At 42.1% G+C, this 19,116-nt stretch overlaps 1 protein-coding gene across 1 annotated transcript in view; it reads left to right on the top strand.

The window, feature by feature from the left end:
* The window catches only part of Agbl4 (ATP/GTP binding protein like 4), a 1,438,400-nt gene that overhangs the window by 1,333,610 nt on the left and 85,674 nt on the right, over positions 1–19,116 (top strand). Inside the window, exon 9 of the mRNA XM_017797967.1 lies at positions 4,361–4,472. Within this exon, the coding sequence (XP_017653456.1) occupies positions 4,361–4,472 (112 nt within the window). The remainder of the gene's footprint in view (positions 1–4,360; positions 4,473–19,116) is intronic.

Genomic DNA, 19,116 nt, shown 5'->3' with positions numbered 1-19,116 from the left:
GAACGGCGAGGGGGGGGGCAGATGGAAGTGTGAATGTAGCTTAGGGAGTCCCGGCGCTATAGACTTACCCCAAGAGGCCTGAGGGTAGTAGTTCAGCTATTTGCCATTCTTAAAAATGACTTTATAGTTTGTCAATAGAGAATACTAGACCTCTTTTATGCCACTGCTGTTAGGATTAACTTAGAAAAAGTGTTAGTACTTAGTAAAAGTATTTAGTTCTCAGGACACAAGTTGATGCTATATTAATTGTGTTTCCTTAGTGATGTTGATGTTGTTATAAATGGTTTTAGAGCTATCTCTTTTCTTGCTCCATCATCAAGAAGGGGCCAACATCAGTACTAGGTTGCTCTAAATATGGCAACAAAAGATAAAATATAACAAAACTGCTTACCAGGAATTTAAGGCCCTTCCCATCTTACCCCGTCTTTTTTATAGCTTCCCCATCAACAACCTTTTAGCACATGCTATATGATCCAGTCAAAGCACAGTATCCCCCATTCCCTCAAATGCTAGGTACATTCACACTTTTGCATTTCCTTCTGCTCTCAACAAGAAGGAAAATTCTACTGTTTCAATGAAGTTCAACTCACAGGGCCTCTCCTTGGTGAGACCTTTCCCCACGTCTCCACAAAGCATTGATCATTCACCTTCACCGTTCCTACTGTGCATATTTTAAAGAATAGGAAGAAATTATCACTGTTTGCTACTCCCATTCCTACCTCAGTCATCTTAAAGGAAAAGAAGGTCTCCTTTGGAGACCTTTCTTTATCTGACTTTCCTACTGTGCATATTTTAAAGAATAGGAAGAAATTATCACTGTTTGCTACCCCCATTCCTACCTCAGTCATCTTAAAGGAAAAGAAGGGTAATAGGTGGGAATGTGAATTTTATAAGAAGAGAAAGAATAAAATTGCATTGCTGATGGAAAATAGAGAGGGATTGGGAAGCATAGGATGGCAAGGGTAAAATCAGTGGTACAGAGGATGGAGAAGAGAAAAGGGATATTCTAGGTCAGAGAGAGGTGCTAGGAATATGAATACCATTAGTGTGAACCTGGATAAAAATATGCAAAGAGCAGAATTTTATTCTCTAGGCAATGAGCAACCACACGTAGATCTTGATCAAGAAAGTAAGATAGTCAGCTCTGTCAGAGACTCACTCTAGGGTTAGGAAGATGAGGAACTGGACAGAGGCAGAGTGATTATTTGAATTATGAGCAAGCATAGTGTTTCTTGAAGTTTTTCTGGAACCTGGTCTGTCCTGGAGTGGACTTGGGATATGAAGGCACAGGGGGTTTCTGGGAACAGAACACCTGCAGAAGGTGACCCTTCTGAAGTTCAGAGTTTTGAACAAATCTGAAGAAATAAGAGGAAGGAGAAGGAGAGGCAGAGAAAAAAAGTCACAGTTATACTAGTGGCGTTATTAAGGGAGGGAATAGAGAAGCAGCCTAGGTAGGCATCATTTAGCAGGTGACATGTGAGCAAAGACAGGAATAAGACAGTGAGTCACTCAGATATCTGTGCAAGGGAATAGCCCATCACTGTGTTTGAGGAAGGATGTGCTGGTGTGTTGGAGGAATAGGAGGAGGGCAGTATCTGGTACAGAGCAAGTAAGAGAGATGGAGGAGGAAGCTGAGGTCAAAGAGGTTAATACAATAGGTGACGTGGGACCTTGTAGCCTGTTTTAAAGACCTGGACTTTTATACTTCAGGTAACAGAGAGTCATTTCAGTAGAGGAGGGAGTTGGTCTAACTTACATGTTAAGAAGATCATCCTGGCCATATTGTAGAAGATGTGGGGATACATGGTGATGTGGAAGGAAGCAAGGATGAAAATAAGCAGACCACTGTGGTGGTTTGAATGAGAATGTCCCCTGTAAGCTTCAAGTATTTGGACATTTTGTCCCCAGTTGGTGGTGCTGTTTTTGGAGGTCTTAGAAGGTGTGGCCATGCTGAAGGAAGCATGTCACTGGGGGTGGCTTAGAGAGTTCTTAAGTCTTGCCAGATCTCCAGTCACATTCTGCTTCCTGTACCTGCTTGAAGATGTGAGCACTTAGCTTCTGCTCCTACTCCAGCCACCTCTACTGCCATGCATCCCCTCCCTGATGGATACTTCCCCTTTTAGAACTGTAAGCCAAATAAACTCTTCCTTTTAAAAGTTCCTTTGGTCATAGTGTTTCTATAACAGCAACAGAAAAGTAACAAAAGTAGTAACTGGTACCAGAGAGTGGACTGTTGGCTGTGAAGAACCTGACCATATGTGGTTTGGGGAGGAATGTGGAAGATTTTGGAGGTTTGGGCTAGAAAGGCAGTTGAATGATGTAAGTAGAGTTTAACAGGCCATTCTAGTAGGTGCCTGGAAGAAGGTAATACTGAGAACAATGTAGTTCCAGAGGGAAATAAGGAAAGAAGCAGCAATTGGAATATTTTGGCAAAGAAGCTGCCAAAAAGCTTAACTAAGGCTAAGTTAGAAAGCAATGGACTGACTTCTTTGGTGAAGAATATTTCAAGACACCTTAACATAGAAGTGGTTGCATGGCTATTACTTGTGAATATTCTGAAGACCTATAGTGAAAAAGAGCAAATGGGGCAAACAAACAAACAAACAAACAAACAAAAAACCAAATGTACAGTTTGAATTGAAAAAAAAAAAAGCACTTGGAAGATTAATGTTGGAGCCAAGGCATGTGCTGAAAGAAAGGATCCCTTTGATAAGGAGACTAAAGCAATTAATGAAAGGCCTAGAGAATTATACTTAAACAATGGAGAGAATGCTTCCAGGGAAATTCCACATTAAGCTAAACCTCCAACTTGTGAAAGGAAATTACAGCAAGGGTTTTCTACTGGAAATCACTGAAGAAAAAAATTTCAAAAGTGGTTAGAGTAGGGTGGAGTCCATCCCAAACTTGCAGCAAAACTTGGCAGTGTCATTCACCTGGTCCTTCCTTTAGAGGTATGAAAGATGCAAGAGTAAAGGGGTCATCAGTTCTTCCTCTGCAGTTTCAGAGAGCTGCCGAGGCCAGGAAGCAGTCAGCAGGGGTGTTTCTGCATAAAGGAGGCCCTGATAGGCCATTGCTGAAGCTATGAAGGGGAAGCCTGCTTGGCAGTGGAGACCCCAAGGAGATATTTGTGATGCCAGAGCTGTGAGACATCTGCCAAGGAGAGCTGCATACAGGGAGTGGTACCAGCCCGAGAGAGAGAGAGATGTATGTTTCACACAGAAAAGCTAGAGAGGCTGAAGTAAAATTCCAGAAGTCCGACATGAAGCTATTGGATTTGGTGTTTGCCCTGCTGATTTTCAGTTCTTTTTTGGCCTGGTATTTCCTCACTATGTCTCTATTCCTCCCTTTTGGAAATGGGAATGTGTATTCAGTTCCACTGTATGTTGTATCTTTTGATTTTACAGAGGCTTACAGTTAAAAGATTGTCCTGAGTCTCAGAAGGGACTTTGGACTGTGGACTTTAAAATAGTATTAAGACCTACAAAGACTATGGGGACTTTTAAAGTTGGACTAAATGCATTTTGCATTTTATATGGTCATGAGCCTATGGGGGCCAGGGAGTGGAATGTGGGGGTTTGAATAAGAATGTCCCCCATATTCTCCAAGTATTTGAACATTTTGTCCCTGGTTGGTGGCACTGTTTTGGGAGGTCTTAGAAGGTGTGGCCATACTGGAGGAAGCACGTCACTGGGGACAGGATCACAGAGTTCATAAACCTTGCCAGATCTCCAGTCATACTCTGCTTCCTGTGCCTGCTTGATGATGTGAGCACTTAGCTTGTGCTCCTACTCCAGCCACCTCTGCCACCGTGATGGACTCCTGCCCCATTGGAACTGTAAGCTAAATAAACTGTTCCTTTTATAAGTTCCCTTGGTCATGGTGTTTCTATCTTAGCAACAGAAAAGCAACTAGAACAACCACCAAGCTCAAGTGATGCTAGTGGAAGTATTAGAAAGTGTTGGAACATTTTTAAAGTACAGACAACAGATTAGCAATAGGTATGAGGGAAGAAAAGGAATAATGGGGCACTCATGGGGACCTCAGTAGTTTGGGCCTGAGCAGTTCTTCCTCTTGTACTGTATAGATGTGCCTGTGCCCATGGATATCAAAATGGAACTGTGCCACAGGGATGTCTCTGGACCTCCCCATAATTTCAGTGTCTTCTATGAAGATGGAATTATAATAACAGTGACCTCAAAATACTGGTAGCACTAAATGAATAAATCCTAGAAAACTGTTTAAAACTATTTCTGAGGTACAATAAACACAAGGTAAGTGATGACACCTCCTAACTGTATATGGTATGAGGGCAGCGCAGCCTGTCTCATCTCTACTGACTCTTACTTGGGGTTTTGTCTAGGTGCTCCCTAATGGGGTTTGACCTGAATCGTCACTGGCTGGATCCTTCTCCATGGGTCCATCCCACTCTGCATGGGGTGAAACAACTCATCATCCAGATGTACAATGACCCGGTGAGTAGCACAGTGCCCTCAGATGTTGCCAGTTAATGGCCAAAGCTGGAAAAGGGAAGTTGTATGGGGAAGTCAACACACAGTTTCTATTGAGAAAGACATACGCAAAACCAGGGAAGGACTAAGCCTACTCTTCACTGAATTTTATAGACCCCAGTACCTACTCCCAATACCCGCCCCCAGCTATTGTTTTGGTTATTTCTTTCCTCTTATGGGATGAAGGAAATATATTGAAGTACATTTTTGTTTGTCAAGGCTTCTTGATGGCAAGTCAAAGAAATACAGCTTGAGAAGAGTCTTAGTTTACTTTCAATTGCTGTGATAAAAACACCAACCAACAGAGGGACATAAAGGACAGTTTTTGCTCCTTGTCCTCCTAGGTCAACTAAGCTCCAGGGGGCTATGAGGACCTCTCAAAATGTCCTGTAACTGTGGTGAGTCACCTGTCTCTTGATCAAGTAGGCCATGGAGACCCAACCAAATGGACTTGAACCAGTGTCCAGTCTACAAAGAGGAAGGTCAACACAGAGGAAACATTTCCTCCGTGCTTCCAAGTGAAGCCAGCCATGGTCAAGCAGGACCTTTGACTTATCTTCACATAGATGGAACTGGTAAAGAAAGGAGCCAGAGGCTCCTCCCAAGCCCATGTGACCCATGAGGAACAGATCCTCAAATGACCTTAAGAGTAAATATAAATTGGTTTATCTGGACCAACTGTAGGGTCTTAAACAGCCAAAAGGAAAGTATAACCAAAGATTAAAGGGATCAATGTAATTATTTAAGAGTCCATGTGTATAGCTAAAAGCTACCTAACAATAAACAATGCCATACAGGAGATACCTTCCTCTGAGTTGTTGGCCAGGGTGAACTGGGAAAATGAACAGCAGACCCCAATCTTATTTAAAGGAATATTGGCAACTGATTGCTGCTAGATGAGGAAGAGCTGATCCTCCTAAAACAAGGATCTCTAGATAGGCTGACTAGATTCAACAGATGGACAAGTACTGGAGAATGGCTGGGGCTGACAACACAGTGGACAGTAACAGGGATTACAGAGTAGATGAGCTCTGGGGGGGCACTATGGGAGACTGCCATTTGGGATGTGGGTGTATATATATGAATAAGATTGTTTGGGATGTTCTGTATGTAATATATACAAAAAAATCAGCAAATTAAAAAAATGAGTTATATTTGAGGAAGAAGCATAAAAATTTGCTTCATGTTAATTAGTAGAGGTGAAACACATTACAACTGAAATCTACCTGATGAGTTTATATCCATGCTCAGGTGCCAAGGATCTCAGAAAGTAACCGGCTGTGACTAGTAATAATCAGATACATAGTGATTAGAAACACATGTGCAAATATCTAAGCATTACTAGCGTTAAAAATGAGTTTTTCTATATGAAACAGTATATTTTAGAATAAAATGGAGATTTTTTTTAAAGGTTAAAACCTCATTCAATTTTATGTCTTATGGGGTTTATAGTGAATTCAATATTGTATAACTGTATTAATTCAACTGTGAACCTAAAAATTTACAGCCAATTTGGAAAGAGATGCATCTTTGCTTTGGAAATTGCTATTGAAATATGTTAATGCTGTAATGAAATGCTTCTTCTAATCATGTGGCTATTGAATAAATAATTTTTTAATAAAAAAAAAAACACAAGAAACACTGACCGAAACTTACTTGGCCTACTTGGGGAGGAAAGGTATACATCTCCCAGATCACAGTTCATCCTTGAGGGAAGCTAGGGCAGGAACTGGAGGCAGGAGCTGAAGTACAGACCATGGAGAATCTGGTCTGTTTATTGGCTTGCTCCCCTGGCTTGTGCTCAGTCTGTTTTCTTATACAACCCAGATCACCTGCCCAGGGGTAGCAATGCCCACACTCCTATATCACTCAACAATCAAGAAAATGCCTCACAGATATATTCACAGGCCAATCTAATAGAAGAAATTTCCCAACTGGGGCTCCTTCTTCACAGATGTGACAAATCGTCAACTGAAGCTATCCAGTACAAGTAGTATAAACAAAACAGAGACTTTATTAGAATACCAGTATATGCCATATACTTGAAGAGTGTAGACTGGCCTCCTCCACATGTAAACAACATGGCTGCCACCATCCCATGCAGGCATTCCCACTACTGCAGTGACTTGCTCTCATTTTCTAGTTCCAAAATGACAGTGACTAGCCTAGGTTGGAGGGTATGTTCACCTCTGGGCAACAGGAGGTGGCCCAAGAAGCAAGGATGTGTAAAGACAGCACAGAGTTTTGGAGTTGGGGCTCTGCTACCAGAGAACAGAGCCCACCATTCTAGAAGAAAGAAGGGGAGCCATAGAGAAGGAACAATTGGTATCCACACCGACTTTGTTCAGAGGGCCAAGTTCTTACCATTGAGTTTATTGGAGAAGACAGGGTTTTGTACTGTTCAAAAAGGAGAAAGACCACAGTCATTCCTACCTAAGAGCTATTAACAAGAGGGCAGGGAAGAAGACCTTTGTGTTCAAGAGAGGTGGCATGCATGGGAAGAGGGAAGGCTTGTAGAGTAATCAAACTTTTTTAGCAGTTAGAGCTACCCCAGGATGGAGTAGGTATGTGATCTGAGAGCTTTGCCTTACTAAAAGTGCTCAACTGGAAGCTAAATGACACTCTGTCAAAAATGGTACACAAAGAAGATTAAATTTGTTGAAAGACATTCCAATAAAATTACACCTGGGTTCCTTCAAACTAAGATGGCTGTGATTTTGATGACCCTTAACTCCTATCAAGTGACAAATGGTGATAGCTAAGGCAGGCTTCCAGAGTTGGAGTGCTTCCAACATCCACCAAAATAACATAATCTGCTTACTTTTTCAAGATGCCAATAACAGTATCATAAAGAGTAACATAAACATGTGCTTAAAGACAAATGCATATATCAGAGCAAAGATTAAAACTTCAGTCCTTAGGTGCAGCGTCGTTAGCTTTGCTTTAAAATGATCATTTTCATCTTTATAATATTATGCTTATATTTTTATGTTTATATATATATATATTTATAGTGTGTGTGTGTGTGTGTGTGTGTGTGTGTGTGTGTGTGTGTGTGTGATGGTCAGAGGACAACTTGTGGGAGTCTGTACTTGCCTTCCACCAGGTGAGCGTCTTAGATCAAAATCACATCTTCAGGCATAGCAACAAGTGCCTTTACCCACTGAGCTATCTCACCAGGCCAGAAACCACTATTTTCTTGATTTCAGATGCAAATTCTTCTTTCCTGGGTCCTTTCCTTGCCCACTTCTGTGTCAGGGCTTGCATAGCTACATCTTTAGTACACTGAATTCCTTCTCTAATTCTTCCTTCTTTGTTGACAAAAGAGGGTGCCAATTGTTCTGATCCAACCCCTTTATTACTCTGAAGTCTCCAGGCCATCCTGACCCCTTTCTTTGCAGAGAGGCTACATCTCATTTTTTCAGGAAATGCCTGCAGTCTGTGGAGTTGTCCTCCCAGGCTTCTGTGCTGACTATCTCCCAGTAGAATTATGATGGCTTCTCCTGCTGCAAGGCCTTCTCAAGGAGTGCAGCTCCAAAAATTTTCTGATCTGGTTGATAAAAGATGCATGATGAGTTCATTTGGGTTGAATATGACCAATTCTCTTGTGCCAAGCATAATGTGGTTTATAGATACAAACCAGTTATTCACAGAGAGGACAATGAGGCATGAAAGAATAGATTCTGGGCCAGGGGATGCAATAAAGTGGGAATCACTGAACAAAGTGACTAAAAGATGAATACAAAGGAGAGAGCTGGTAGGTCAGGTAGAAGAGAGGGATTCAAAGACAGTGGGCCAGGATTCCTAAAGAGGAAAAGACTTGAACTTGCCATAACCATCACCAATTAGGAGTTATTGACTTGCTCACAAACAACTAGATAATCATTTATGTTATAAAATATAGATCAGGTAACACTGAATTATAGAGATACTAGGAAATTGTTTATTACATGAATTGACTGAACATCAGCTGGTTGACTCTCAGAAGCATTCCTCGGGTTCTGAGGCAGTAGTGTAAGTTGCTTTCTTCCTGGGAGCCCGCTCCTTTCTGCCTCAAGCAAGGACATGGGACACTAATGAGGGAGTCAAGCTGACCCCAAATAGGATCCCTGATCCCACAGTTTCTTCTTAGCTTTCTTTCTTCTCACCCATTCTTTGCTCAACATAATTATTTTGTTTCTGTGAGTCTGGAATATGGGACTAGCCTAACTGGTTTATGTTGATGGTCTTAGAATGTGGCAGCCAAGATATCCACTTGGGCTATAAGCATATCTGAGACTTGGTCTTCGCCTGGTTTTTGACTCTGTTTATTTTCCTTCATTCCTCAAATAAATTTACATACCACATTTTTATATACCAGGCTTTGCAGTTCTCATAGTGGGAAAAAGCCTAATCTTTGAAATATAGTAGGCAAATAGACATTAAACAAGCAAATACTGGTGAATATGGATTTCAAATATGTCAGAGTTTATTACTTCCCCCTTCCCCCCCACAAAAAAAGTGGGGTAGAAGCAGGTTGGTCCTGAGTCTTGGCTTTGCTGGGGCACTTCAGGCTACATCTGTTCTCTCAGAATATTTTTGTTTGCTTGTTCATTTGTTTTGTTTTGTTTTGTTTTGTTTTGTTTTGTTTTGTGTTGTGTTGTGTTTTGTTTTATGAGACAGAGTCTCCCTGTAGCCCCAGCTAGCCTAGAACTCACTATGTAGACCAGGCTGGCTTTAATCCCACAGAGATAGGCTGCTTCTGCCTCCTGAGTGCTAGGATGAAATATGTGTACCGATGCCCATCTTCCTGGGGTATTTTTAATACTGCTCCTTTTACTTTTAAAAGCATCTTAGTTTGGATGCTAAGTTATACATTTTCTCTAGTTAAAAGCAACACAGAGGCCCAGTACAATACTGATTTGTAGCAAATTCTCAACATACATTATCTGGTTCTGATTCAAATTCACATTTGACTACAGGCATCCTCATGCCTATTTGCAAACATTGTAGCACCCAGAGGTATCTGCTTTAATATCTTTAAATGTGTTTCTGCTTTTGACCTTTAGTGTCATATACATGTACACATAAGCAAAAATCACTTGACCTCAAGCCACTATCTGAACTGTCGGGAAAGCTCCTGAGCTATTTCCTTCCCTCTACCCCTTCCTCCTTCCCACTCCCCCCTCTCTCCCCCACTCCTTCCCCTCTTTCTCCTTTCTCTCCCTCTCTCCCTTCATTTTAGCCTGCCTGTCTTCCTCCCTCCGTCCCTCCCTCCCTCCTTTCCTTCCTCCTTCCCTCCCTCCCTTTCTCATGTGTGTGCTTGTGTTTGTGTGTATATGTGCAGGTATATGTGTGTACACATGTGTGTGTACTTGTGAAGGTCAGAGATCGATGTTGGCTGTCTTTCTCAATAGTTCTCCACCTTATTTACTAATTTTTTGAGACAGGGTCTCTCACTGAACCTGCCCCCCCCCTCCCTTCCTTCCCCCCTTCCTCCCTCCCTTCCTTCCTCCTTCCTCCCTCCCTTCCTTCCTCCCTTCCTCCCTTCCTTCCTCCTTCCCTCCATCCTTTCCTTCCCTCCCTCCCTCCCTCCCTTCCTTCCTTTCTTCCTTCCTTCCTATTTCTTCTGGACAGTATTGCTATGTAGCTGCTCCCCACCCCCAACCTCAAACTTGAAATCCTCCTGTCTCAGCTTCCTGAGTGCTGGATCATATGTATATGTCCATATCCAGCCAGGACTTGTTTCTAAATGCTCACATCTTCCCCCTTCTATTCTAGTGGCCTTCTCCCTGCAGAAAAACAAACACTCTGTAAAACCCTCTGAGATATGAGATCTGAGCCCGGCTTCTCACCCCAGATCTTCAGATCCTGTGCAGATGCCCATTTGTTCAGCATTTATAGTGGAGCAGATGTCCCACTGAAGCCCCATGGAGACAGTCTACAGACAGTTGTTCTAAGTGTATTTTATGGAAGGAGACACACAGAATGAGAGTCAACCTAAGAGGCCACACTGAATTGATACAGGAGGGAATTCTCAGGGAAGAGAGAACTCCCCAGTAATCAAAACCAGCATGTACATCTACCTAGCAAGAGAAGCAAACTCAAGAGACTGAAAGTCACTCTGTGTCTACCCCCTAGGACTGGGGGTAGACAGAAGGACAAAGGGGAGGGCTTTGATGTAGGGACCCCTGTGGGCTTCATGTTCACAGGAGTAGGGAGCCACTGAAGGGTTTGAGCTGGAAAGTAACAGAATTAAGTTTGTATATTTGAACAACCCCTCTGGTGCCCATCTTGTTAGGAGGACGGCTTTTATGAGGTTCAGGCTAAAGGTTGGGAGACCATTCAACCTGCTGCTCTTTGGTTGAGAAGGAGGAAGAATAGGTTAGGGATATCAGGTAGGGACGGGGAGACATGAGAACTAGAGACAGTGGCCAAAGGAAGAGGAAGGAGTTTGCATGATGCTAATAGTTTGACTTGGACCACAGAGTGGAAGCAGATAACAGGTGACTTTGTCTGAAGTTGAACAGGAACGAAATGTATAACCTGCACCTTAGGTCTCTGGAGGACTCTTTCTGTGTCCTCACCTGACGATGACAGCCTGCTGTTCTTGTGTTAGTGATGACATTTACTTCAAAGACTTCTTTCCTAACCCCAGGCTCAGTAAACCTTAACCCCATTTGAGGATATTTGGTATTAAATGATGCTCGTGAAAAAGATGTATTTAACCCAGAAGGCTACGCTATAGCTGAGATACAAAATATTTCGTGTCCCATTTCCATGATTGCTTCCTCTGCACAGGATGTCTCTTGCTTACCAGCTGTGATCAATTGTTTCTTTGGGACAGAGTCTGACTAATTTTCCAGAGTCCTTGGTACTCAGCAGGGATCTGACTGTGGACAGGTACTTGGCATACATGTTGAGCAAATGATGGAGCAAACCTTTAGAAGACTTCCCTGAAGAAGAGACATTGACGCCCCACCAAGCTGATTTGTGGAAGAATTTCCTAGGGCCATCTACCAGAACTCTGCTAACATCTAACAACTACCTGTGAGGTGTATCCTGAGAAGTTTTTTTGTTGAACAAAGCAAAAAATTTAAAGGAATTGGTTTCTCTTAAAAAATATAGCACACCTTCATCAGTATTAACATAAGCAAGACTTTGGGGTAACCTCTGGGGTATAGAAATTGTTGCGGTAGAGTCCCAAGCTAGGAAGGGCTTACATCTAGGAAGGCCAGAGATTCTTAGAAAATTTTAGTCCACGATACTGAGGAAGGTGTATTTTAATAAGGAAAACAGTGCTTTAGAAACTTGGGAATAGAAGTGATTACGCCAAGTGAGGCTGGTGGTAGTTTGGTATCAAAGGAAGCTTAAGGAATCTGTATTTGGGCTGGAACTTTAGGAATGGGTAGTATTGCATGATGTGGCTATAAATTGGAGAGGGGAGAAATTACAGGAAGGAGGAGCGGGCATTCCAGGAAAAGCGGAACAATGAAATGGAGGTTGGAGACCGCCACAGCTGCGGCTGGCATACAGGGTTTATCATGAGGAGACAGATATGTGAGGGCAAGGGAGGGGCAGGCTGAGGAAGCTCACACGTGAGTTTGCACACTGGGCCAAAGGATTAAAATCAAGGTGATGGACATTCTTTTGAATAGATTTTTTAATTGAGTTAAATATTGTATTTAAAAAATTGAAAAGAATGGAATAAAATGTTACTTTGGGGGAATATTCTAGCTCATGTCTTCTCAATTCTGGGAAGGAGAGCCCACAAAGCTGGTGGAGCAAGAAAGAGATCAATGAATAGTATTTCCAGTCATTGAGTTCCTTAGTCAAGAAACTCTAGAGGCTCATTCTAAAATTAAAACCCAACTAGATCTCCCTCCCCAGCTTTAAAACCTTTCACTAACTTCCTATTAATATCACATAAAGGCCAGCATCTCCTGACACTGTTCCAGGCTCTGCCTGCTCTGTCCACTTTCTTCTGTGCCCCCATGGCCTAGCACAGAGCATGGCATGGTAGAGATATTATGTTGAATAATGAATGAAACGATGAATAAAGAATAGATGCTTCAGAAAATTACAGAGGCTGCAGTGTGTAGAATGGATCAAAGGAGGCCAGACCATGCAGGAAGAAGAGACCCATTTCAGCACTGTTGCTGAAGGATACAGTGATCTGCACCCAAGGAAGCTAGGGAGGGTGCTGGTCACCCCAGGATCTGGTGGCAGGAGGGGAATGGATTTCCTTCAGTCCTTTTCTTTGCCCCCAAAGTCATTCAGATCCTAAAAGCTGATTATTTTCTAAAGGTTTCTATACTCCAAGGTGATTTTTCCTTTTCCTAGAGGAGAAAGGCCCTTTCATCTGCTGCTGGTGTTGCTATAACAACTTGACTGCAGCTCTTTTAGACAGATCCGTTTCCTTAAATCATTTAAGGAAAATTAGCTGCCATAACAACACAGAGCAGCTTTTAAAATAGAGCAACACAGGGCTGGGTATTTCCTCCCCACTTCCACCCGTCCTATAGTCTTCCAGATAAGCTGCTCTCTTTCTGTCAGATGAATGAATAAATTATAACACATTTAGTTGACAAACAGAGCAGTTGGTGACATGTCAAATAACATGCATAGAACCATCATTCATTCACACCTGTGCATAAAAATACACATACAAACATGACATAGAAACATGTAGAAAATGGATACATTCACATACATAAAATGGAAAACACATATACAAAAAATAAGCATGGCAAATAAAAAAACATATACACAGACAAATATACAGATATATATGATTACACAAAGGATTGAAAATAAACACAATGGCAAAGACTGTTCCACCCTTTAGTTAAAAATGGAAAGACATGGTGATCCATGGTTTATGTGATCTGTTCTTAGAATAAGAAAAGATCAGTCAGCAGGCAAGAAGGCCCTGAGATGGCATCTCTTCCCTAGAGTCGGGAACATCTGCATGTTCATTCATAGCTGCCAAGCCTCTCAGTGCCAGGGCTGGGAGGGGAGCCATGCTGTGGTGAGATCAAATTCACCTTATGGTGAGTAAGGGTGAAGGCTGGGGTAACTCCCATTCCCACCCCTACTTAGCAGCCAACTAGAACAGGAGGCCCCTGCCATGACATTTTGGATAGGTGATTCTTTGCCCCCTGTTGCAATGTTTATCCCCCCACCTAGGAAAAGGCAATATCATCCCCATGTAAAACCACATCTCTGAAGCATTTGAGATTCACAGGAGCCTCAGGAACTCTAGAAACTAAACTATAAATGTCCAAACCTCTGTTCCAGATTCATATCTGTAATGTTATTACCTCAGCTGTTCCCTATGGGGGCAGCTGAAACTCTGTGGGGGGTTTTATTGTGTAGCTGAACTACTCATTTCCTTGAAGCACTCAGGCAAGTTTTCCTCCCTCTCTAAACCTTTAACTCCATCTGTGCACCACAGAGGTTGAAGGGTGATCTAAGAGGATACTCCAGATCATAAACTCTGTCATTTTGGAGTTATCTGTTGACACAGTGCACAATCTATTCACTGATATGCTGAATTTCTACCAGGAATAAAAATCTTGGGTGCCACCAGAGAAGGACAGCCTGATGAAATGTCTACAAAAGTGATTAACAGGGCTGGAGAGATGGCTCAGTGGTTAAGAGTACTGGCTGCTCTTGTAGAGGACCAGGGTTTGATTCCCAGCACGCACATGCAGCTAACAACCATCCATATCTCCAGTTCCAGGGGATCCAATACCTTCTTCTGATCCCCGAGGGCACTGCATGGCACAGGTGCAATTGCATAATGCAGGCAATACACTCATCACATAAAATAAAAATAATAAAGAAGATATTTTTAAAAAGTGATTATCAAAGAAACTCCATAGATGTTAGTTTCCTAAGCTTCAGTGCCCATCTGCTAGCTGGAAAGAACAACCCTTAGCCTGCCTGCCTTCCCAGTGGTAGAACAAGATCTGATGTTTGAATGAAAGAAAGGAATTATTTTCCTGGGGTGGAGGAATATCTTGTTGAGATGTCCAAAGTGCTGGAGGTTTCATGAGGGAGACGTTGGTGAATCCACTAGGCCACCAGAGATCATGCATAGCTCTACTCAAACACTTTTCTACCCCTTCCAACATGGCCTAGGAAATTAGTAAGGAACTAAAGGGGGGTAAGTTTCAACGTGGGAGTAAAGACTTGAGTACATACAATATTATTCAGGGCACTATGAAAACAGGGGGCTGTGATTCATGAAATTGTGTAAGTTTTCTGACAACAGCTTGAGGCAGTTTATGAAAGTTTAAGGAATTTGAAAGAAAATTATCATTTTTAAAAAAGATAACTTCTTTCACTTATGATAAAAGATTGGGGGCTTGTTGCTTGTTTTTAGCAAAATAGATTATAACTTCAGCTCTTTGGCAGAAAGCAGGGTGGAGAGATGACTCTATTGCTGTAGGATAGTATGCCTATCAAGTAGCCCCTGTCAACATCTTTCATCCTAAAAGGCACTGGGTACCTCTTACCAAATAACTAGACATATCTTGATTCAATTTCAGAGGGATCAACAGAGTTCTTTGAGGATTCTCTTTGAATAAGGTCCATTAAACTCTTTACATCTTAGTTCTCAGGTGGTAGACACTTCCCATCGCTTCTGCTTTCTTTAAGGGTTAGATATTGTGCATATAAACAACTTTCAGTAGTAGGCATAGGAGAAATGGAGTCATTATTTTATGTACATCCCTAGCTCCAATACTCTACCATAAATTGTTATCTCTTTGAAGGCTTAGACTTTGCTTTAATCATTTCTATGTCCCCAACACTCAGTACAGAGTACAGACTCTCAATGAATGTTGAAAGAGAGATGGGGGAAAGGCCAAGAGGGCACAAGTGTCCTCAATGACCTGAGTTCAAATCTCCATAACATATATAAAGCCAGAAGCTGTAGTACATGTGTGTGTGTATGTGTGTGTGTGTGTGTGTGTGTGTGTGTGTGTCTGTGTCTGTGTCTGTGTCTGTGTCTGTGTAATTCTGGTGTTCCTATATCAAGATGGGAGGTGGGACCAGGAGAATCCCTGGAAACTTGAGGACCAGCTATCATGGCATACCCAGCAACAAAACAGGAGACCCTGTCTCAAGACAGCATGGAAGGTGAGAACTAACACCTAAGGTTACCTGACCTTCACATGTGTGCTGTGACACACACAAACAGGCACACATATATACATACACACAAAGGTTGTTTTTTAAAAAATGGGTAAGATTTTTATGTGTAACCAGGAAGAATCTTCTAAGCAAAAGACACTCTCAAAATCTTCAGGACTCATCTCCACGCCCATCTTCTCCCATATTTCTCTATGTGCTTTGTCCTACAGTGAACCCCCATTTCTTTGCTCTTCTATAGCTATTAATAGCACTCCTTTTTTGCTTAGTGGTAGGAATACCCCTATCCACAAACATTGATAGGAATATTCTTTATGCTTTAGTCCCATCTCCTCCAAACAGGAGCTCCATGTTCTTCACTACATTGCAAACCCCACCTGCTTTAGTGTCCCTGCTATCCTGAGCATGACCAAGCGGCTCAGGGAAAAACCTCTCGAGAAGGTGAGTGATTAAAATGTATGTCTCCAGACAGGTGGTTGTTTGAGTTCCTATACACTCCTGACAGCTGGCATATTCTTGCTCAAAGTACACATCATAATGTGTTTTAGTGACAGCTGTCTGCTTCTTTTAGACTATGAACATCTAAGAGATAGTAGTTGCATCTTTTTAATCTTCTTTCTCCATCACCTGGCAGGTCCAAACCTTAGTAGACCACCAATGAAGATTCAAGAAAATATATCTCAACAGAAATCTTCCCCAGCCCACCTATCAATTCACAGTCAGGCAGCACTGAAACATCCCAGGGGAAAACATCCCAGAGGACACGGCAGCCTTTCCCACCTTTACGGTTCCCTCTCCCTGTGTTGGATTTCCGTGGAGTCATCTTTCTTTTTTCTTGCTCCTGTGATCCCCGGTCACAAAGAACTCCCACATATGGAATCTTCTCAAACTAAAAATTTGGAAATTCTGGAGTGTTTGAATACAGCCATGTTGAATCCTGTCATGAACCTACAGATGCTAAAGTTTATCCTTTACTCCCTCTCTGCTACCAGTGATCTATTCCATTTACTCTGGTTTCTAAGTTAATATCAACCTTTAGACTCATTGTCTCTATATTATGATCACTACTCATCTAAACCACTGTGAGATGAACAGGAGTTTCTGGGTATGGTCTGACACTCTATTCTTACCTCTTCCATTAACATTCCACCCACTTTCCCTACCATACCCTTTTCCTTTTGTGTCCCTTGTCTCAGCAGCCTGGGATCTGCATACACCCTGCTACCCCATCAGGGACTTGGCTGAGCAGGTCTGCAACAGGGTATAGGATATTTTATGTTAACATGGATGGAACTTTTCCTAGAGTTATTTTTGGTTGTTGCTGTTGGGAGGCTCTGGAGCCCAGGATAAATTCATGCTGGTACATCAAATAGCATATTGCATTTCAGAAATTGGCTGTAGCTATGGGAAATCAAGTAAGCCAGATGCCTAATTAGTCCATTATTTACCACAGTGGAGAGAGCTGACTTCTGATGAAAGGACCAGACTAATCAGTGCTTTCAGAAAGAACTGAACTCTTTAACTTTTTATCAGGAAATTGCCCTTACCATTGGACATACTAATTCCCATCTCCACAGCCCCATGCTGGTCCCAGTGTGAGGAGGCTTATCAGCCTGAGCATAGCCTGAACTTCTGGCTGATGAACCTTGATGCGCTTCCATTCCTCAACTCATTGCAGGGTTCTGCTGTCTGCTGTACTTCAAGGCTGGAAAAAGGTATAGATAAAAGAGGAACTTCCCTATACTCTTCAAAAGAAAAAAAGCCGTTCATTTACCCATTCAGCAAACATTTCCTGAGCATAGGCACTATGCACCGCAACAAAGAGGCAGATCAAAATCAGGTCCTTATAAGAACAGGTGATCTAGGTCAGAGCCATGGTGGTGCTCAAGCTGTTTCCAGAAAAACTGTGAGGGGTCCGAGGAAACTCTTCACATGGGAGCTTTTTCCATATAACAGAGCAACACAATTTTGTGCTTAAAGGCTCGAGCTTAAGACTGGATTTAAACCTCAGTTCAACACCCAATAATGTAGCTACTCTGGGAAAGTCCCTTAGCTGTTTTAAGTTTTAGCTTCTTCATTTGTAAGGGTGGCTATAAGGTTTCAGTTAGTTCATGTGACGAGTTTCAGCACCACACCATGCTTATGTGCTAAAACTCATGTTACATATAAGAGATGTGAATAAAGGAGTCATTTGGCATCAATATTTTCAAAATTGTGGTCAAGAGCACCAGACCAAGTCCGTGTGTGATTGCACACATGGTGGTGTTTATTATGGGCAAAGACTCCGAGTGCTCAGTGGGAACAAAGCAGGACTGAACCAGATTTACAGCCACACAAGGCTGCTTGAGGGAAATAAGATTGAAGAAAATAATTTAGTGTGTAAAGGATTTATACAAAGACAACAGTTCCAGAGGATGAATGGGAGCTGTTCAGATGAAGCGTTGTAGTAGAGGGAAGATACAGGTGAGGGAACGGCGGGCTTGGCTTGATGGGCTGAAGGAAGTGCGGGAAGAGGGGCCGGCAAGGCTGCCTGCCAGAGACCTGTCAGTCACAAAGAGCCCGTGTGCCACGCAGAAAGCTTGCACTTCATCTGTAACTGCTCTTTGTACACAGAATACCCTTCGGGGAGCAGAAGGACAAAATTCAAAAGAAAAGAAAAAAATCCTCTGAGTTTCTGGGGTTTGAATTTTATTTGTTGAGTTGGTGGCTTTGAGCCAGCAATTGTAATACTGATGAAACTTAAAGACATGATCTGAAGTGTGAACAAGATTTTATGCAGAAAAGACGACAACCACAGCATCACTATTTATAAATAGTGAAAAAAACTGAGAAAAATTAAAATTCCTAATAGTGGGAAGCTGATTAAGTGAATCATGACAGGTTCATATGATGGGTGTTTCCAATGCAATTACAATATTGAAGAAATGTGTATGCTATATAATTTTAAGTGAAGAAAGCCGAAGACAAAGTATGTTTTATTTTGCAACATATGTAACAGCTAAGCTTAAGACATACACAGAGAATAGATGCAAATTAGATGTTAGCAGTACAATTTCTAGGTACTAGGGTGGTTCTCCCTCCCTCTGCTTTCTAATATTTCTTAATAATTTTCCATAAATACATGCTACCTTTACAACTAGAAAAAAATATGGAAGGAAGAAGTAGCATGGCCACCTAGTTATGAACCAAACTCCTGTACATGTTTCTCCCTAGTGGAGTCACTGACTGGCTACCCTTCTCTTTCCATCTGTCCATCCATCTATTTTCTATCCTATTGCTGTCCTTCTCTGTCCAAAAATTCGTTCCATACCTTAGCCCCCATCATTCCAGCACGTCCTGCAATTGTTCACCCACTAGAAGCACAATGGCGCATTCACCCCAATTCTTCCTTAGAGCACATCCACATTTTCTTCTTTCTTCCTAATTTGATCCTTTTTTTATCTGCTAAATCTTTGACCTTGAAGCATTG

This window comes from Nannospalax galili, unplaced genomic scaffold (genome assembly GCF_000622305.1).
Source record: "Nannospalax galili isolate Female #2095 unplaced genomic scaffold, S.galili_v1.0 scaffold655, whole genome shotgun sequence".
Taxonomy (NCBI): Eukaryota; Metazoa; Chordata; class Mammalia; order Rodentia; family Spalacidae; genus Nannospalax; species Nannospalax galili.
This window is presented reverse-complemented; position numbering and strand designations above follow the sequence as displayed.